Source organism: Theropithecus gelada, chromosome 2 (genome assembly GCF_003255815.1).
Source record: "Theropithecus gelada isolate Dixy chromosome 2, Tgel_1.0, whole genome shotgun sequence".
NCBI lineage: Eukaryota > Metazoa > Chordata > Mammalia > Primates > Cercopithecidae > Theropithecus > Theropithecus gelada.
Genome location: NC_037669.1, coordinates 132,339,250 through 132,360,988, shown reverse-complemented (window position 1 = coordinate 132,360,988; position 21,739 = coordinate 132,339,250). Strand labels below are relative to the sequence as shown.

The 21,739-nt window shown below is 44.7% G+C and overlaps 1 protein-coding gene and 1 long non-coding RNA gene across 5 annotated transcripts in view; one reads left to right on the top strand and one right to left on the bottom strand.

Moving 5' to 3' along the window:
• LOC112618307 (schwannomin-interacting protein 1) overlaps positions 1-21,739 on the top strand; it is a 614,431-nt gene that overhangs the window by 468,982 nt on the left and 123,710 nt on the right. Inside the window, exons 1-2 of one of the 4 annotated variants that reach the window (XM_025375248.1) lie at positions 11,832-12,054; positions 12,275-12,937. The exons of 1 other annotated variant lie outside the window; for it this stretch is intronic. In XM_025375248.1, coding sequence (XP_025231033.1) covers positions 12,293-12,937 — 645 coding nt within the window. In that variant the 5' untranslated portion in view covers positions 11,832-12,054; positions 12,275-12,292. Of the gene's footprint in view, positions 1-11,831; positions 12,055-12,274; positions 12,977-21,739 lie in introns of those variants that run through there. 2 more of the 4 variants (XM_025375246.1, XM_025375247.1) reach the window with 2 other exon arrangements.
• On the bottom strand, positions 13,220-16,472 carry LOC112618311. The gene is made up of 3 exons (XR_003118064.1): positions 16,434-16,472; positions 16,164-16,359; positions 13,220-13,580 (listed from the first exon to the last, which is right to left on the bottom strand). It is a non-coding gene; the product is annotated as an uncharacterized LOC112618311 (long non-coding RNA).

The window sequence follows — 21,739 nt, the reverse complement described above, 5'->3', positions numbered from 1 at the left end:
CAGGCGTGAGACACCATGCCTGGCCTCAAATCTCATGTTGAATTGTAATCCCCAGTGTTGGAGGTGAGGCCTAGTGGGAGGTGATTGAATCACAGAGGTGAATACTTCGTAGATACTTCATGCATGGTTTAGCATCATCCCCTCAGGGCTATTCTTGTGATGGTGAGTGAGCTGTCACAAGATCTGGTTATTCAAAAGTGTGTAGCACCCTCCCCAACCCACCCCCAACCCAGGCCCAGCTCTATTTCTTCCTCCTGCTTTGGCCATGTAAAATGTGCCTGTTTCCCCTTCACCTTCTGTTATGATTGTAAGTTTCCTGAGGCCTCCCCTTCTGTACAGCCTACAGAACTGTGAGCCAAATAAACCTCTTTTTTTTATAGTGGTGAAAGAATAGACTAAAACACCACCAATCTTGTGATTATTGCAAAGAAACTAAAAAATACAAATAGATACAAAGGTAAGAAATCATTTGCAATCTTACCATCCATAGTTAACTTCTGTTAACATTCTACTACCTTTTTTTTCTAGGCATATAACCATTTAATTTTTTTAATGTGATCATGTTGTATGTATAATTTATACCCTCTTTTATTCACTGTATTAGTCTGTTCTTGTATTGCTATAAAGAAATACCTGAGACTGCGTAATTTATAAGAAAAGAGGTTTAATTGGCTCACAGCATCTGCTTCTGGGGAGGCTTCAGGGAGCTTTTACTTATGACAGAAGGTAAAGTGGGAGCGATGTGTCTCACATGGTGGAAGCAGGAGCAAGAGAGAGCAGGCTGGAGGGAAGTGCTGCACACCTTTAAACAACCAGCTCTCTTGAGAATTCACTATTATGAGAACAGCATCAAGGGGATGGTGCTAACCCATTCCTGAGATATCCACCCCCATGATCCAACCAACTCCCAGCAGGCCCCACCTCCAAAGCTGGAGACTACAATTCAACATGAGGTTTGGTAGGGATGCAGATCCAAACCATATAATTTCAGTTAATGTTATAATTTTCAAAAGCATCTTATTTGACTGCATTTATTACCCAGAATTAATGTGTCACAATGTAGGTAAACATCTATTTTTTGACATTTGAAATTTTCACTACTGTAAATGCCACAATGAGCCTCTTCGTGCATAAATCTAGATCCTCATTTCTGTATCCCTAGGCTATATTATTAGAACAGTAACTATTGGCCCTTCCCCGTTTCTGCTCCCTGTCTTCCTTACAAATTCATGCTTCTTCTCCTAGTTCTATAAGTGCTAGAGTCCATTAGGACTAGAAACTTGGCCTTCTCTTCTCACTCCATATTTGTCTCAAGATCATGTCACCCAAACCCAAGCTTTCAAATACCATCCATATGCTATGATTCCCATCTTTATATCTTCAGCCCCAGATCTCTCTGCTAAGCTCCAAACTTACATAGCTAAATATCTACTTGTCATCTCCACTTGTATGTCTTATAACATCTTAGATATAGAACGTCCAAAAAGGATTCACTATCTTCCCTGTTTCTTCTCCCCTACCAAAACCTCCTCCTCCTATTACCCATTTCAGTAAAGTGACACCATCTTTCCACCAAGTTGCTTATGATACAAAATTGGAACCCATCAGTGACATTTCTCTCCCTCACCACCCCCATCTATTTAGTCACTAGATCCTGTTGATTCTACTTCCTAAATATCTTTAGTATTTCTATTTCTCTCTGTGTTCCCAATCCTCATTGAATCCACCATCATCTCCTTCCTGGACTGCTATACGTATTTCCTAATTAGTCTCTCTGCACCCAGCCTTGTTCTGACCTTTTCATTTCTCAGTTCTCCACCATGCAGAGAGTTTCAAAAATACCAATCTGCTTTCACAATCATTGAGTGGCTGTTAGGATGAAGATCTTAGTTGCAACCCCTCCTCACTCTTCACCATCAACTTGCCACTTTTCCCCTTCCTTTCTTACTCCAACCTAGTGGTTCCTTCCCATTACTCCAATGTGGTAAGCTTCTTCCATCCTCAAAACCTTTATTCAAGGCTTTATTCAAGACTTTATTCACCTTTCCCTCCGTCTTCAGCTGTTCAACCCATTTCCTGATACCTCCCCCAATGCATGTACTAACCACATGCTCTCTTAGCATCATTTGAGTCTACTTTTTGGGTATTTATTGCAAATCGTAATTTAAATTGTTGTGTATTTTTTCCCTGGAATGTCTGCTCCTCCACTAGACTGAAATCCTAGTTGGAGAAAATAGCATCTGTCTCACTTACTACTTTATCCCTCAGTGCCTGACACATAGTAGGTACTCAATAGTATTTGTTGAATTAATAACAGGTTATGGGACATAAACTTCATAAAGATGTTTAAAACATGTTATCAAATATCATTCCAGAAGGTTTGTATTAGCCAATTTATAAACCTATCAGCAGTATATGAGAGTTCCTTTGATCACCTATCCTACACTGGATATTAGAGTTTTAAATAATTTTTAAATACTCTGGCAGGCAAAATGTTACCTCACTTTTATTGAAATTTCTTTCTTGATTATTAGTGAATTTCAACATTTTTCACATATTGATAGCCTTTCCTATATTGTCTATGATTTTAAAATTCATTACATACTGCTTTTATTGAACCATTCTGTTGGGATATTTTGGAAGTTTATTTAATTATCTTTATACTTACAAAACAATGCCAAACCTACTTAGCTTCATCTGAAAGCTTGCACAAATTTGAATAAATGAACTTGCTCCCAAAAGTTTGTGTTAGGTCACTGCTGATTCCCCCTTACTTTGGATGGCTGTATGACTTCTCACGTAAACTAGGACACTTTTGAGAGTGAAGGAGGGTGCCATTGTAGTTATGCCAGGACAACAGGTTTAAAGCAGGACCATCCAGCCCAAGCCAAGATGTACAGTCTCCCTGACTCTTTCATGTTCATGTAGACTTGGAACTCTAGAAATCTGGAGCTAAGAGCAGAGGTCCAAGTGGTGATCTAGGGATGAGTTGAGGATGAAACCTGCTTTTCATTCTGAATTTTAATTTGGATGCTGTATTAGTCCATTTTCACGCTGCTGATAAAGACATACCAGACATGGGGCAATTTACAAAAGAAAGAGGTTTATTGGACTTACAGTTCCACATGGCTGGGGAGACCTCGCAATCACGGCAGCAGGGAAGGAGAAGCAAGTTACATCTTATGTGGATGACAGCAGGCAAAAAGAGAGCTTGTGCAGAGAAACTCCTGTTTTTGAAACCATCAGATCTTGTGAGACCCATTCACTATCATGAGAAAAGCAGGGGAAAGACCTGCCCCATGTTTCCATCATCTCCCACTGGGTCCTGCCTATAACACATGGAATTATGGGAGCTACAAGATGAGACTTGGGTGGGGACACAGAAACAAACAATATCATTCTGCCCCAGCCCCTCCCAAATCTTGTATCTTCACATTTCAAAATGAATCACGCCTTCCCAACAGTCCCCCAAAGTCTCAACTCATTTCAGCATTAACTCATAAGTCCATAGTCCAAAGTCTTGTCTGAGATAAGGCAAGTCCCTTCCACCTATGAGCCTGTAAAATCAAAAGCAAGTTAGTTACTTCCTAAATACAATGGGGGTACAGGCATTGGGTAAATACAGCCATTCCAAATGGGAGACATTGGTCAAAACAAAGGGGCTACAGGCCCCATTCAAGTCTGAAATCTGGCAGGGCAGTCAAATCTTAAAGCTCCAAAATGATTTCCTTTGAATCCATGTCTCACATCCAGGTCACTCCGATGCAAGAGGTGGGTTCCCATGGTCCTGGGCAACTCTGCTCCTGTGGCTTTGCAAGCTATAGCCTCCCTCCTGGCTGCTTTCACGGGCTGTTGCTGAGTGTCTGTGGCTTTTCCAGGTGCACAGTGAAAGCTGTTGGTGGATCTACCATTCTGGGGTCTGGAAGATGGTGGTCCTCTTCTCACAGGTCTACTAGATGGTACCTCAGTGGGGGCTCTGTGTGGGGGCTCTGACCCCACATTTTCCTACCACACTGCCATAGCAGAGATTCTCCATGAGGGCCCCACCCTTGCAGCAAACATCTGCCTGGGCATCCATGCATTTCCACACATCTTTCAAAATCTAGGTGGAGGTTCCCAAACCCCAGTTCTTGACTTCTGTGTACTCACAGGCTCAACACCACATGGAAGCTGCCAAGGCTTGGGGCTTGTACCCTTTGAAGACACAGCCTGAGCTCTATGTTGGCCCTTTTCAGCCATGGCTGGCACTGCTAGAACATAGGGCACCAAGTATCTAGGCTGCACACAGCACAGGGACCCTGGGCCTGGCCCACGGCCCACAAAACCACTTTCACCCTGTAGGCTTCAGGGTCTGTGAGGAAAGGGGCTGCCATGAAGACCTATGACATGCCCTGGAGACATTTTTCCCCATTGTTTTCGGGATTAACATTCGGCTCATTGTTACTTATGCAAATTTCTGCAGCCAGCTTGAATTTCTTCTCAGAAAATGGGTTTTTCTTTTCTACTGCATTGTCAGGCTACATAGTTTCCAAACTTTTATGATCTGTTTCCCTTTTAAAATGTAATGCTTTTAACAGCACCTAAGTCACCTCTGGAATGCTTGGCTGCTTAACATTTCTTCTGCCAGATACCCTAGATAATCTCTCTCAAGTTCAAAGTTCCACAAATCTCTAGGGCAGGGGCAAAATGCCACCAGTCTCTTTGCTAAAACATAGTAAGAGTCACCTTTGCTCCAGTTCCCAACAAGTTCCTCATCTCCAACTGAGACCACTTCAGTCAGCCTGGACTTAATGTCCATATTGCTATCAGAATTTTGGGCAAAGCCATTCAACAAATCTCTAGGAAGTTCCAAACTTTTCCACATTTTCCTGTTTTCTTCTGAGCCCTCCAAACAGTTCCAACCTCTGCCTGTTCCCTAGTTCCAAAGTCGCTTCCACATTTTCAGGTATCTTTTCAGCAGCGCCCCATTCTATTGGTACAAATTTACCGTATTAGTCCATTTTCATGCTGCTGATAAAGACATACCCAAGACTGGGCAATTTACAAAAGAAAGAGATTTATTGGACCTATAGGTCCATATGGCTGGGGAGGCCTCACAATCACGGTGGAAGGCGAGAAGGAGCAAGTCACATATTGTGTGGATGCCAGCAGGCAAAAAGAGAGCTTGTGCAGAGAAACTCCCATTTTTAAAACCATCAGATCTCCTGAGACCTTGTCACTATCACCAGAACAGCACAGGAAAGACCTGCCCCCATGATTCAATCATCTCCCACCAGGTCCCTCCTACAACACATGGGAATTATGGGAGCTACAAGATGAGACTTGGGTGGGGACACAGCTAAACCATATCAGATACCTTTGTGCTGTGTGGTTCACTGACTTAATGACTTAGATCTGGAACTCCCTGTCACCCCTGGTGCCCCCTTCACTCATTTACCTCACCTGCCTGGCCCCTGGAGGCACCTAAGTTACAGCCCATGAAATTCTGGCAGTTTCTAAGCCTCAGACAATTTCATACAACTCTGCTTTCATGAGGAAGTCAGTGGCCCAGAAAGCTAGCTGCAGGGATGGTCTTGCCCATAAACACAGAGCTAGTCAGAGGCAGAGCCAAGTATCCTGAAGAGTTCTCCCTGTCCCACCAAGCTACCTCCATGCCTACTGCTGTGTTGCACTGACAATGTCAGTAGCTATTTTCTGACTTTATAAGGTTTCCAGAATTATGTCAAGGCATGACCAAAACAGGGTTTTTGCTTCCTAGAGTATCTTGTGAAAATGTTCCTCTTTGATAAGCTAAACACTTTAAAGTAGAGGGCATGCAGTTTTGGAGACATTTCATCTTATATTACAGTCATGTATATATGGGCTTCCATGCCTATGACTTATACAATGCTTCCCTGACCCTTGCAGTTGTCTACAAACTTCCCCAGCTTTTTCTAAATGCCCTTTTGTTCGATTTATTCTCTTCAATGAAGCTCAAAAACTAAGTTCAGAGTTACTTACAGACTTGCACTATTTTTTCTAGACAGAGTCTTGCTCTGTCACCCAGGTTGGAGTGCAGTGGCGCGATCTTGGCTCACTGCAACCTCTGCCTCCTGAGTTCAAGCGATTTTCCTGCCTCAGCCTCCTGAGTAGCTGGGATTCTAGGTGCCCACCACCATGCCTGGCTAATTTTTGTATTTTTAGTAGAGGCGGGGTTTCACCGTGTTGGCCAGGTTGGCCTCGAACTCCTGACCTCGTGATCCGCCCTCCTCAGCCTCCCAAAGTGCTAGGATTACAGACATGAGCCACCATGCCTGGCCCAGACTTGCATTTTTAAGAATTGCTAGGAACTTAAGGAAAGGAAAGAATATAGTGGCAGAAAACTTCTGGAAAAGGAAAAAACACAATAATTTATTTGAATTTTTGTCATTGCCATCCAATCTGAGGAATGATTTTATTTAAAAAAGAACAGCAGGCTGCCTTTTCCAATCTTGTCAAGAGAGCACATTTCCTACCAATGGAATTATTGGAGAGATTCTGTGTACTGTTGTGCAGATTGTGCACTGCATAACTCCAGAGGGCACCATTCACATTGCCATCTATGTGAATGGTGCCAAATGGTCCCTCCTGGCAGAGACCTGTTGTATAGTTCACAATCCTGGCGCTATACAGGGCACAATCTGTGCAGCCACGTGCTGAGGTCCTGACTGACACCCTCTGTGTGACTTTTCTCTGATAAAGACACCATCCCTCTGCCGCAGTTAGGTTTGCTTCATTTGCCAATGTCTACGGATGGTTCAGGATAATCTTCATTTCAAACATACATTCACCTACTTTCTGTAAGCACTATAGTGTTTGTCAAGCCATGTGTCCTGGTTTCAAGTTTGGAAAGTAGGTCGTTGGAGATATCTTTTAAGTGCGATTTTGCCTATATTTTGCCATTTCATTTTTTTTTTAATTGAGGAAAATGTAGAAAACAAATATAATCTCATGGTTTGCTAGAAAATGAAAACATTTAATATGTTAATTTTTTAAAGGAAATATTTTCATTAAAATATAGCTCTGTAAGTGAAAGTGAGAAGAAAATAATTTTAGATGTACATAGAATCATCTCCAAAGTATCTACACGTATAGACTAGTAAGTTAAGATTAACCCATTGGCTCTACAGAAATAAAAGAGAACTACTATGCATCCAAGAAGGCCAACCTGCCTAACAGAGATAGACCTTGATTTTTAATTAGTGGAAGAACCAAGTTTGTATCACCAACAAGAAAGGTGATGAAAAGATTCAGAGACATTTTTATACTATATTCCTCATTGTTTCTAGAATGCAATCCATAGTCTTCAAGCTGGAAGTAGCTTTTTAGTTCACTCATTATTTATTCATTTAATTAATTGTTACTATTTGCCAAACACTGTGATCATGTGTCTGGGCTCCTTCATGAGGAAACTGTGGTCATAAAGTTGGTTAGAGATAGGGCCAGAAACAAACCCCAGATGTTCTGTATCCAGGACACTTTACCCCACAGGGCTGTTAAATATCTCCATGTAGTTATATTCAGGTGATGAAATAGGAGAACATCTGTGTACTGCATGTGACCTGCATGTAATTCATGTAATAAAGATGAAATACAAACCCTTTGCCAGCCATTTCTTTATTACTCTAAATGCCACAACTTAAGGTTCAGCATCAGGGCTAATAATATAAGGATTAGTCTGGAAATTCTTCAAATAAATATTTTCCTGTCTATTCATACTCTTTGATTCAAATATTTCAATCATGTCCTTTCTCAAATGTTGCCTTTACAGATTAAAATCCTATAAATAGCACTGACCCCTGAGGAACACGATCTTCTTACCCCTATCTTTGAGTATTAATCTAGACAGTTTCCTATTGATATACCCCAAAATAAGTACCCCAATCTCATGGTGGCTTTCTTTTTAAAGGATTTGTTTTGGGGGGGTGGGGAGACATACAGCACATAGTTCATAACAATGTGAAATTGCATTTCTGGAAGTATCTATACTCTTCCTTTACACAATTAAATCTCCCTACTTGCTAAATATTGCTGGACTTGGTGGTTAAGGAGGTTGAGCACATGTGAGCAAAGGGGAACAGCTGTTCTTGCCAGATGCCTTCTTCACTGCACAGACATAAATACTGCCCAAGGAGCCTCTGCAAGGCAGACTGGGATCTAGTTTGAAGTTGCTGCAAGGAGACCCTTTCTGACATTTTTGCTTGGTAAATTCATTGATATGCACCTTGACCAGAGGATACTGAGCTGAGTGACTAGGACGAGAATTCTGAATGCAAACTACTCAGGTTCAAATCCTGACTCTGCCATCTACCTTACCAGCTTTTTGACACTGGGCAAGTTACTTAATCTCACTGTCTTCAGCCTCCTCATCTGTAAGTAGGGATAATAGTAGTTTCTTCATAGGATCTTTGAGGATGATATGAATTAGATATCATCATTAATAATTCCAGCAACAAATACCTATTAAGCTCCTATTCCATTCCAATTACTGTGAATGAGAGAAATTGTCCCCCACTTCATGGAATTTAGAGTATTTTTTTCACATTAGAAGCCCTGACCCATCTAAGGGTTGGGAAGTCAATGCAGTAAGGTGTGACCAGATTTAGTTTTACATGAATTCGATATGATTTTACAAAATAAGAGTTTCATGAAACTTTCTTTCCCTTGCATATACTTTTATATGAATGTGTGGCCTGTGTCTTGATATAAAATGTATTTCCTATCATGAGTCTAGTAGAGAAGATTAGCAATTAAACAGCAACCTCAATATGCAGTGAGTGTCATGGGCACATGCGAATGTCACCTGACCCAGTAAGGGCAGGTGTAGAGAATCAGGCAAGCTTTCCCTGAGGAAGTAACATTTAAGCTGAGACTTGAAGGATGAGTAAAAATTTACCAAAAGAAGTGGGGTGGAGGAGGAGAAATAGTTCCTTTAAGAGCAGTGAGTAGACCCGGGTGGGTAGGGGAGTAGTTAATGAAGCAAGGGAGAAACTTGTTCAGATTTGCATTTTCGTAAGGCCCCACTGGCTGCATGAAGAGAATGGGCAGGAATCAGTTGGGAAACTATTTAGTAATTTCAGGACACAGCAGCCCATAGGGTGGGGGCAGTGGGTATTTGAGAGGGACCTTGTACTTAGGTGGATTGACAGGACTTGTTGATTGATGGGGAAAGGTGCTGGAGCCAGAGCATGAAGGTGCTCATCCCACACCTCTGATGTCTAATTTACAAAGGTTTCAGGAGACAAATCTAAGTCTGAAAGCTCCAAGCCCCTAACTTGAAAAAATGTTCCTGTAAACAGGAAGACAGAATCTTTCAATCACTTTGCAAATCATCTCCCTATCCTGCTGGACATATCTGCAGGCTGTTGCTGGGCCTAGGAGTTGGCAGAGCTTCCTGTTCCAAAGTGGGAGGGTTCCTGGCAGGAGATGGAAGGCTGGAAACAGAAAGGAAACTGGGCTAGCCAGGCACCTTGCGTGAAGAGAAAAGAAGGGAAACCTGGTACTTTCCCATCTAATCCAGAAATATCTGGTCGGAAAATAATTTAAAAGTACAGGTAATTCAAAGATGTTTATATTTGGCTTTGAAATGCCATGCATTTTTGGCAGTAGACTTTCTTTGCCAAACATTTTTCTTAGGCCTTATTTTGCATTCCCTGAACATGGACCATCTGGGCAACAGGGGGATGAGCCCAGAGCTCAGAGGGAGTCTGGGTGGGTGGCTGAGGAGGTCCTAATGTTCAAAACCTGGAATGAAACCACAGCTCTCTCTCATCACCCCAGGTGATCAGTACTTATCTGTCTATCTATGTCCCGCCACAAAGCAGGGAGCTTTTTGTGATCTAAGCCATGCCAGGTCATAGGGTGAACTGAAAAACAGCTATCTAATTCCCAGCACATCAAATGTTTCCTACTCACATCTTCCTACTCACAGGGCCACCTCCACCCGCTGGAGTGGCAGGCAGGGCTCCAGAGCAATCTCAAAATCAAACCATATTTGGAGCACAAGACAGGCTGTTTACAGATGTTACCATAAAAGACAATTTAAATAATCATCAGTACCGTTTTACAAAAGAACTGGCCAGACCAGAAGTCCCCTTTTCCAGTTATTCCTAAGATTGCTGCTTCCAGAGGAGTTGAAAGGTTAGATGATCTTCCCTGGCTCAGGTCTACCTAGGACAGGAGAGTCGTGCCTCACAGAAATCACTTCAAAAAGGGTCTCAGCACCACATTCCACTAGGGCTTAGAAGAATCCTCAGGGTGGCAGCCACTCCCTACTTAGGAATCCCATGCATTCCCCTGTTCTTCCATCTGGACTGTGCCATGCCAGGGAAGTCATTTGGTCCAGGCTAGAATTCACTGGGAATAATTAGCAACAGGCCCAAATCTGGAAGTTCAGAGAAATTGGTTCTCTCCAAATTGTTATAAAATTAAGTAATATTTTTCACAATCACCACAGAGAAAACAGCATTTCCTAGTTTCCCAGTTCTTACAGGTCAGAATGGTTGGTTCACAGGAAATTCTTAGTAGGTGCTCTGTGACGCATCTATGTTTTTCCAAGTGTTGGTATTTTTCATTTCACAGAACCTTCTTCCAAAGGAGATTAGCTGCCAGACTCAGGCAGCCCGTACATTTTTGAAAACGCCAGCATAGGTTTCTTTGACTCAGGTACCTGAAATATCTAAGGAAGCAAAGGCAGCGGATGTGCCAGGGGCACCCTCACTTGGTATCTACCTTTTCCCCTCCTTTAAGGTCCCCTTGATTGGAGGTGGCGGAAAGAGTCTCTGGTGGCTTGCCCAACCCTTTAGAACATTCGCCCCCACCTGCTTCCTCCGTCTCCTTGCCAGACAGGAGTCCTTTCTCGCACTTACCCTCCATTCCCCATACACACACCTCGCTGAGGTCATCCTCAGCGTGCAGCCCGGAGGGGAAAGGAAACGTGAGCTAAAGCAACAGGTTCCACCCACAGCCTGAACTTGGAAGGGGATGCGGCGGCGGCAGGGCGGCTGGAGCTGTGCAGTGGAGGGAGAGGAAGCGGCGAGGAGGAAGGTGGAAGGGAAATGATGGTGCATGACCACCGAGCACACGTCACTCGGGCTCCCACATGGGCTTGTGTATATGCGTGTGTGAGGGGAGGGAGGTCCTTCACAGGGTCACTCGGGCATTTCCGCGTGGAATAGGAGGTGCCAGACTCGTGTTCTGGGGTGCTGGGTGGCCTTGGCGGGGTAACGAGTCACGCAGAGACGGCTTGAGGCACGCCAAGAAAATACGGGTGTCGGCGAAAAAATACACCACTTTCCCCAGCGCGCCGCCCTTGCTAACTGGCTAGATCTGCGCCCCTAACGCCCAGTGCCCCCTTCTTTTGGGCCTACCCTGGGCCCCTCCAACCCCATCCCAGCCTGCCTCCCGCTCCCGCCGCTGCCGCGGAAACCCGGACTGCGGACTGCGCCGCGCCCGGCAGCCTCTGGGCATGCTCGGTGGCGGGACCGGCTCCGCCGCCAGGAGGGCGCGTCCTCCCTCCCCTAGGGCGGTGGCGGCGCCTGCAGCGACTTGCCGCCCGCCCCGGCCAGGAACACCTTTTAGGGAGGCGGGGGACCACCCTGCCCGGCGCGGGCCGAGGGCGCTCCCCACCCCGAACGTTCCGGTGGGTGGGAGGAGGGGCCGGCCAGAGAGGCGCGGAGGCGGGAGTGAGACCTCCGACTGCCAGCGGTTCCTTAGAAAGTAAAGCTCAGCTCCCGCGCGGACCGGGGCTCCCAGCCGCGGGCGGGGAAGGGGCGGGGAGGGGCGGGGCCAGGCGGGGGGTGGTCTCAGCGCCTAGAGCGAGGTGCGAAATTAGTAGCCGCCCACCCTCTTCGCAGTTCCCGCCCCCAGGGAATTATAATTTCCTGGGAAAGTGTCTGGTTCTCGGAGAATCCTTGGGGCGGGGTAAAGGGGCGCGCCCGGCGCAAAATGGTTAATACAAAGTCTGCACGCGCCGCGGGGCCCCTCGTATGAAAAGTGTACGCGCTGGTGGCTGGGCACCCCTTTGCTAATTTGAGGGTTAGTTACCGGCAGGAAGTCTGGCTGTGCGAGAGGAAAGGCGGTCAGGAGGGAAGCCTCAGGCTGGTGCTGGCTCCCGCCCCCAAGCCTCCTTGGGGGACGCACCTCGGACCCAGCGGGCGCAGGGTGCGGGGCACTGGGCCGGGGCGTTCGCGGCGGGCGGCGGGAGGCTGGAGCAGGCTCGGCCCAGCGGTTCACTCTCTCTACCTCCTCCCCGCAGGATTACCGAGAGGATGGGATGGATCTAGGCAGTGACGCCGGCAGCAGCAGCAGCAGCAGCCGCGCCAGTTCACAGTCCAACTCCACCAAAGTGACCCCTTGCTCCGAGTGCAAATCTTCATCGTCGCCGGGGGGCAGCCTGGACTTGGTGTCTGCCCTGGAGGACTATGAGGAGCCCTTCCCGGTCTACCAGAAGAAGGTGATTGATGAGTGGGCGCCGGAGGAGGACGGCGAGGAGGAGGAAGAGGAGGACGAGCGCGACCAGCGAGGGTACCGGGATGACCGCTGTCCGGCCCGGGAGCCGGGGGACGTAAGCGCCAGGACCCGCAGCGGCGGCGGCGGGGGCGGGGGCAGGAGCGCCACCACCGCCATGCCGCCCCCGGTGCCCAACGGCAACCTCCACCAGCACGACCCCCAGGACCTTAGGCACAATGGCAACGTGGTGGTGGCTGGCCGGCCGAGCAGTTCCCGGGGCCCCCGCCGGGCGATCCAAAAGCCCCAGCCGGCTGGGGGCCGGCGCAGTGGCCTCGGCCCGGCGGCTGGGGGGCTCTGCCTTCAGCCCCCAGACGGCGGGACGTGCGTCCCCGAAGAGCCCCCGGTGCCACCTATGGATTGGGAGGCGCTGGAGAAGCATCTGGCTGGGCTGCAGTTCCGGGAGCAGGAGGTACGGAACCAGGGCCAGGCGAGAACCAACTCCACCTCCGTAAGTTGGCCGGGGTGCGTGCCCACGCGCGCACACACGCGTACACACCCCGCGCACAGCCCGCACGCCCCCTCCCTGCGCTCCCGCCCGCCCGCGGCCCCATTCATTCTTCCTTGAGGGTGGGGGCCAGGCCGGAGAGCCTGCCGTCTGCTCCCCTGGGGATAAGGTTTCTCGGTCTGTGAGCTGTCTGGGTTTGCAGGATGGGCGGAGAGGAAGGAGGAGCAGCCAGAGGGCAGCGGAAAGTCGGGTTAGTGGAACCGGCGACTCATTTTAATGGAATTACTTATGGAGACCAGGTTGTGAGTCACTTGCCTGAAAATAAATCTGGGGAGATTCTGGCACCAAAAGTCAGTGCCTGCGGGGGTATTTCAAAACGTAATAGTTGTGGCTTTGTCAATGGTGGTGGCTCTCCTCTCGTTGCCACTAATGTCTCATCCGTATATAGGCTTGTCCCTATGCACGCGCACACATTCTCCTGCCCACACCACCGGTCTGGCAGCGGGGTTCGTTCCGTCTTGCGTTAAGCAGATGCTCCTGTATTTGGATAGGTTGATTTTCCTCCTCTAAGACTTTCTTCCTTTATGAAACCCGAATTATTGTTGACCTGGGGGAACGGGGTAAATGGATCTGTCAGGATAAGGGAGGGGTTCTTCCCTCGGTCGCCTGACTCACTCCCTCTGCTGTGAATCCCTCCTTGTTTTGATAAAACGGAGCCACTTACAGTTTCTTACCGGAGGCTACTGCCTCAATTCAGGAAAGCCAGACCGGGAGGGGTGCTGGAGTGGAAAAGAGGGAGGGAGGAGAGGAGGGCTGCATCTATAATAAGAAGCTCTGGCAGGTTCACACTTGTCTCAACATCTTTTTTGCCCCTGAGAGACGAGCAGATAAATGACTTAAAAGAAAACCATCATGAATGTAGCTCCCCTGTTTAGCACTGTTTTGAGATAAAGCAACAGTTGTAATTTGAAATCATTAGTGATGATCCTAATTAGGGCTGAAGGGCATAGTTGAAAGGAGCTGCTTTCTGTGTGTGGCAGCTGTGTGGCAGGTGGGAAAATGCTTGCCTTGCAGGTGTAATTTTTGCGACACTAGGACCCCGGGGCTCCTTAAAATTGGGTGCATGCACTTCTGACTTCAGGGTTGAGGATGGTAACTGTTTCACAGAGAAATTTCCGTGGTTCTATCAGAGAGAACCCTTGGCTGACAGCCTGCTGGTTAGTTTCCCTTGGGAAACTACTTATGAAATTAACATACTTATTTTAATCCCAGCTGTTTAGGAGTTTACCATAGCCACTAACAGAGGTGGAATCTTTCCATTACAGCCAATACTGTCTCTTGTACCTTGCAATAGAAAATATCCTTTTCCCACTTTGTGCTTGAGAAAAATACCTCATTAATACCCGGGCTTGAACAATGACTGGGAAATAAACAAGAGGTTAGTTTACTATTGCATGACATTTATACATTCCAGGAACATTTAATAATTGGGCATACGTGCAAAGTTAGGGTTTGATGGTGACAGTGAGCTCCATTATTCTAAAGTTGTGAAACAAATTGTTTTCGAGCTCCCATGTATGTGCTGTGTGCCAGGGATGGTTCTGAGTGCTGTGGTTACACATCAGTCCACATGGGGCTGAAATTCTGGTGAGGGAAGGTAGGGATACAGACTGCCTTCCCTCCAGGAACTTAAAATTTGATGGCTTACCTAGCACCACCTCATACCCCCACCCCCAACACATACACACCTCTTCTGGTTATTGTGAAGACTATGAATCTTTTCTTCTTGGTCAGTCTTTGAAACCAATGGTGTATCCTCACCTAGTGAACAGTTTGCATATTTGTATATTTGGGTTTCTTTCCTTCACTTCCATCTTTCCTGGAAATGCCTCTTCTGGTCATTTCCTCTACAAGTTACACAGAGAAATTTAGATTTCATTGTGTCAAAGCAAGGATGTGTACAGAAAAAAGGGAGGAGGTGGCATTGGAGGTTAATGCTGTATTTTTTCATGTTTTGGTTTGTGTTTGAACAAAATTACTAGTCAATGTTGGTTTAGAATAGTGTTTTACAAACAGTAAGTTACCCATGAAATCACCTTAGCATTTTAAGAAAATGAAATAAAATAGAATGTTTGATAGTGTATTGCAGGGAGTCATAGTAAAGTTGGTGATTTTTAAAACTTTTGTTTAGTTTTATAGGTATGCTGGGTTGCAACATAACGTTTACTTCTCACTATGGGTCGCTGTTATAAAAGATTGAAAAGCACTGATTTAAATCCTGTTTAGTGCTGCCTGGAGTAAGGGAATTTATGACCATGAGGACAGACACCTGAGAACAACAAAGGAGCCGTGTGGAAGAGAAGGCCTGCCTTGAGGGAACTGTTCAAATCCAATGATATTTTACGCCTCTTTAAAGTGTCTTGTATGAATATATTTAAGTGGCATTAATACACACCACTAGGAGTGGGGTATACAATGAAAAGGGGATAGCTTCTCTTCACCAAGTAAGCCTATTCCTACTTCTGGGCTTTTGCCCTTCTGTTACCTCTGCTTGGAGGCAAGTGTCTGGTTCCTTCTCATCATTCCAGACTCAGCTCAAGTCTCACCAGTTCAGAGAAGCTGTCCCCCACCACCCTTCCTAAAGTAAAGTAACAACACTCCACCCCAACTCAAGCACTCCTGGTGTATTGTTTTCTTAGTGCTTGTCACTGTCTGACATTATCTTATTTAGTTCTCTATTTTTGGTTCCTCTGAAATGTAGGTGGGAGTGCAAGGTTCTTGTCTGTTTTTTAACTCTATAACCTATTGCCTGGGACATTCCTGGGATGGAATAGGTTCTCAAATATTGAATGAGTGAATGAATGAATGAATGAATGAATGTTTATAACAGCAACACAGCCCACACCTAATCCAACTCCCATTTTACAGTTGAGAAAATTGAGGCCCAGAGAGGTTAAGTGATTTGCCTCAGGCCCAGTGAGAAACTCATGAACAGGGTTTTGTTCTTTCTTCTGACACCAGTCTAGTTTTTCCCCACTCTTTTTAATGCTTAAAATAATTTGAAATAAAAGGAAAGGAAGCAGCTCCCATCTCCCTGAAACTTAAAGGGTTTCCTATTGACAAGTCCCTTATTGCACTTCCTTAGAATTAAGGACATAAGTAAACTGGGAAATCATCAAAACTCCCTTACTTATGAGTCTCCTTTCACAGACAGGTTTTTGTATTGTTTTGTTTTAATGACATACTGTTGGGTTCTGCAGAACAGAATAGTGGCAGAATTCAGGTCTCCTCACTCCATATCCATTGCTCTTTCCTTCCTCTCAGTTGCGGCGATGCACACAGAAGGATGACTGAAGTCTCAAATATGGGATGACAATCAGCTGTCCCTAATTCAGGAAAGATTGAGAGGCAAATTTAAAAACACACAATGTTTAGGTGGGATTTAAAACCTAGCACTGACCTTCACTTTCTGATGGGTTTAAACAACTAATCTCTGTCTCTTGGTATCTGTGGAGGGTGATGAGCTTGGATGCTGTCAGGAACTGTCTTTGGTGTCAGAGCCTGCAGGGGCCTGAGGAGTCCTGATGGAAACACTCTGGTGACTGGATCCTTGCTCCGTCTCAGAGCTGGGGGCTCAAGACAGACCTCCAGCACCTGGCCAAGCCCTCCACTGTGATGTCAGCACCCGGGGCAGCCATATCCCCAGTAGTTTGCATTGTGCCTGGCACAAATAAATGCCTGACACATGCAGAGAGGGTGAGGGGCTCTACCCAAAGACCGGAACTACTCCCAGAAGTGCCCCTTCCATGGGCAGCCCCTACTCATCTGGTGTCAGTGTGCTTCTCACAGTCCTGCCCTGGGCTTGTATTCCCTCTTGTGGGTGAACCCTCTTATTAAATTCAAGGGCCATAGACACAGTAAAGAAAGGGTCTGGGGTTGGTGCCTTTGATTTCAGATTAGGAGTCCTGCTTGCGGAAGTTCATGTTTCTCTTAAATTCTTATCTTCTTGCCTACTGTGACTCTGGTGTGCAGGATTGAACAGTTTTCTCTCTTATGACAGCAGGCCACAAATAGTCAGCTTTCTCTCTTCTGCTTCTCCAGGACCTTAGTGCATCACTGTAGCCCTCTTGCTCCTGTTCAAAAGACTCTGTGGACCTGTCGCCAAGTAGGGTGGGAGGGCCACTGCCTCAGTGTACTCTTCCTCCTAAATGGAATATAATTACACATTTTTTTCTCTGTGTTTTTCCCTGAGGCTTCCTCTCCTTCAGGGGACGTGTGTTCCTCCATGTCTAGCCTGTTTTCTGTCTCTGAAGACTCAGCCCATTTTGACTTTTTTCTTTAAAAATAGCTTTATTGGCCAGGCATGGTGGCTCAGTCCTGTAATCCCAGCACTTTGGGAGGCCGAGGCGGGAGGATCACCTGAGGTCAGGTGCTCAAGACTGGTCTGGCCAACATGGTGAAGCCCTGTCCCTACTAAAAACGCAAAAATTAGCCGGGTGTGGTGGTGGGTACCTGTAGTCCCAGCTACTCAAGAGGCTGAGGCAGGAGAATCGCTTGAACCTGGGAGGCAGAGGTTGTAGTGAGCTGAGATCGCACCATTGCACTCCAGCCTAGGTGACAAGAGTGAAAATTTGTCTCAAAAATAAAATAAAATAAATAAATAAATAAAATAAAAATAGCTTTATTGCAGTATGATTGACATACATCAGCTGTACATAGTTAAAATGTACAATTTGATGAGTTTTGACATATGTATGGCATATGTATGTGTTTTGACACACCTGTGAAACCATCATGAAAATCAAGATAACGAACATATTTAGCATCCCCAAAAGTATCCTTGCACTCCTTTATAATATCACCATCTTATCCCTAGGCAACCAACTGATCTGATTTCTATGTTATAGATTAGTTTAGTTTATGTCTTCTAAAATTAACATACGAAAATGGAATCACACAATATGTGTGGATTTTTGTCTGGCTTCTTTCACTCAAAAAGTGATTATTTTGAGATTCATCCATGTTATTGTATATATCAGTAGTTCGTTCCAACACTTGCTGAGTAGTATTCCATTTTGTGGATATACCATTTTCATCTGTTGACAGACACGTGCATTGTTTCTAGGTTTTGGCTATTACAAATAAAATTGCTATGGACACTCATGTACAAGTTGTTTTACAGATATACACTTTATTTATTTATTTTTGGGACGAAGTTTCGCTCTTGTCACCCAGGCTGGAATGCAATGGTGCTATCTTAGCTCACTGCAACCTCCGCCTCCCGGGTTCAAGTGATTCTCCCACCTCATCCTCCTGAGTAGCTGGGATTACAGGCACCCACCATCATGTCTGGCTAATTTTTGTATTTTTGTAGAGATGAGGTTTCACCATGTTGGTCAAGCTGATCTCGAACTCCTGACCTCAGGTAATCCACCTGCCTCAGCCTCCCAAAGTGCTGGGATTACAGGTGTGAACCACTGTGCCTGGCCTGAGTATACACTTTCATTTTTCTTGGGTGAATAACTAGAAGTAAGAATGGCTTGATCATGTAGTAGGTGTATGTTTACCTGTATAAGAAGCTGCCTAACTGTCTTCCAAGGAAGTATTATTTTACTTTGCCATCACATGATGCTTAAAGCAATGAATGAGGTTTCCCCTCTTTCCCATTGCTCTATTCCATCTGCATCCTGCTTTCCAGGACACCTCCCTTCAGGTGGCTGGGTGGCTGCTTCCTCCCTCTTAAGAGAAAACAAGAAGAGAGCAAGGAGATCACTTGTCACATCCAACCAGTCTTTACTCCCGTTGTTTAAAAAAGGAATCGTTTTTAAATTAGAGAAGAGCTCTAGTTGTAGACTCAACACATTTTAAGTGCAGTTTTATTATTTTTTAGTGCCTATGACAGGTGCATTTTCCTCATTTAATGAGAAGATAAGAACAATTTTAATTGACACATTAATTGAAAGCAAATTCTTCTGATGAAGTTATTTCCAAAGTACTTGAAAATAATTTGTCTTTTTATTTGTTTATACTATTAGCTAGTAGCACACTTTTTAAATTACCTACATTTTTTCCTAGAATGGTACTAATTATAGGTTATTTTCAATGTATTATTCTGTAAGAATTATAGCCCAGTTACTCCTTCCCCATCAATGACGCTACTAAAGTAGCTTAAATGGCTGAGTAGTTTATTTCCGTAGTTACTTAGGCTATGTTTAAATTACACAAGTTTCTGTTTTGTAGACTGAATTAAGATGTCTTTAGTATTCCTACAAAAATAGTAAAGTTTATAAGTTTAATAAGTTGTGTGATTCTGCAGCCTGGGGCACAGCATTGAAAGCATTCTGTGTGGAATGCAGCTGTCACTTATTCCTGTTACTTGGAGAGCATGACATGACAGTGTTAATTTTTTTTTTTTTTAACTATAACTGGAAATTACCAGGGTGAAATGTATTGTGCTTCAACCTTTTTCCTTGAAATATCTTGTACTATAATGAAAAGTTCTTTGCCTACTTTCCTATTTATGATAATTTTTGCTTAAGAGCTACAAAGGCTGCTCCGTCTACTGGCATGTACTCTAGACTTCAAAGAAATATGGTTAGGTTTTTGTCTTTTTTTAAAAAAAAAATTAGGTTGCAGGTAAAGCACAATTCTTAATTTAAACAATTCCTAATTTAAACAATTCTTAAAATTTTGAAAATATACCATTAGTTCTGGGGCTATGTGTGTGTACAATTATTATTGGATAGATCATTGTATTGTAGAACAGTCTTTGAAAATGTAGTTTGATTAAAAGAAATCTTTGCCTACCAATTAGTTTGCACTTAGTGGACCTTTAAGTCATCCTCCGGAAAATTTTCAGGATGCACATCTGAAAAACAGAGGCAGATATTCTTATCACACACTTGCAGAGCTTCATGAACACCTCACCTCCCTCCATCCCTTCCCGCTCCGCCTGCATTTCCAGTTCCAGACTCTTTGCTGGCATTCCTGACAGAAATCTCACACCTGACAAACATCAGGCCAGACTCATCAATTTCTGATTTTGATTCCTGGCTCTTTTGGTGACATCATAACTACTTTTTTTTCTTTTTTTTTTTCAGACAGTCTCACTCTGTCCCCCAGGCTGCAGTACAGTGGCACAATCTTGAGTCACTGCAAGCCCCACCTCCCAGTTTCAAGCAATTCTCATGCCTCAGCCTCCGGAGTAGCTGGTAGTACTACAGGTGCCCACCACCACGCCCAGCTAATTTTTTAGGGATGGGTTTCTCCATGTTGACCAGACTGGTCTCGAACTCCTGACCTCAAGTGATCTGCCCACCTTGGCCTCCCAAGTGCTGGGATTATAGGCATGAGCCACCACGCCCGGCCCATAACTACTTTTATCTTGAATTCTCTCTTGTCTTCTTATGGGTATGTCTCTTAACAGTCCAACTATCTTAAATCCCCCCTCCCCCTTAAGCACATATTACACATTCCCTGAAGTGTAGACATTTTATGTACAGTTGTTATCTAGTTGGTTAATGTATTTTGTGCCAGCCTTTCTCTTTAGTTCTTTAATTTACTCAAAGTTGCTACACTATAAACTTTCTTATTAGTGCTAAAGTAGTAATTCCAAGTCCTTTCTTAAAAGCTTATCCAAATGCTGTGATATCACATTTGCATTTTATTTATTTATTTATTTATTTATTTATTTATTGAGACGGAATCTTGCTTTGTTGCCTAGGCTGGAGTATAGTGGCACAATCTCGGCTCACTGCAACCTCCGCCTCCTGGGTTCAAGTGATTCTCCTGCCTCAACCTCCTGAGTAGCTGGGACTACAGGTGCCAGCCACCATGCCCAGCTAATTTTTGTATTTTTTACTAGAGACAGGATTTCTCTATGTTGGCCAGGCTGGTCTCGAACTCCTGACCTCAGGTGATCTGCCTGCCTCAGCCTTCCAAAGTGCTGGGATTACAGGCGTGAGCCACTGTGCCCGGCCTATATTTGCATTTTAAAATAGAAATTTGTTTTTATTTCTCGACCTCTGTCACTGAAGACATGAATGGTCTTGTTTTCTTACTTTTGAAAATCGGTCCCTTAGTGTTTTAATGAAAAGGGCGTTTTCTGATGCTTTTCCTTAGCTGCTAGATGCTCCCTGTGTTCTCAGCACAAATGCACTTTCTCTGTCACTTACAGGGAGACTATTTTGCACTAAACTTTTGTAGAAATTCAAGTGTCAATTGTGAAATTGAGCATTTTCAATAGAAGGGTCATAGGATTTTAGAGATAGAAAGGGATTCTGGGAGATCATCTCATCAAACGCTCACTATTTTCAAAGGAGGAAACTGAGGTCTATGAAGATTACACATCTTCACCCAACTTCCTCAGCCCAAGTCTGACCCAGCCTCAAGTCACCCGACTCCTAATTCTCACTTTTAATGTCCTGTGCCCCACTTCAGTGCTTCAGTGGATGCCACCTTTAAATTTTTTTTTTTTTTTTAAAGAATGGGTGTTCCCCAAATTTAATTTGGAATACAGATCCAGTTTCATAATTTAAGAGCTTCCAAAACTGGAATTAGATTCTAATTTTTATGATTTCGTAGAAAAGATTTCATTTCATTGATTTTTTTTCCTTTTTTAAACCTATGTTGTCAGAACAATTATAAGACTGCTTTCTTCCTTTTAGACTTCAGCTCATCACTGTGTATGTTTCTAGCAACAGAACAGTGCTCTCCCTGGATGACAGAAAGCTAGGGGAGAGAAGATCTCTGTGTGGCTCACCCCAC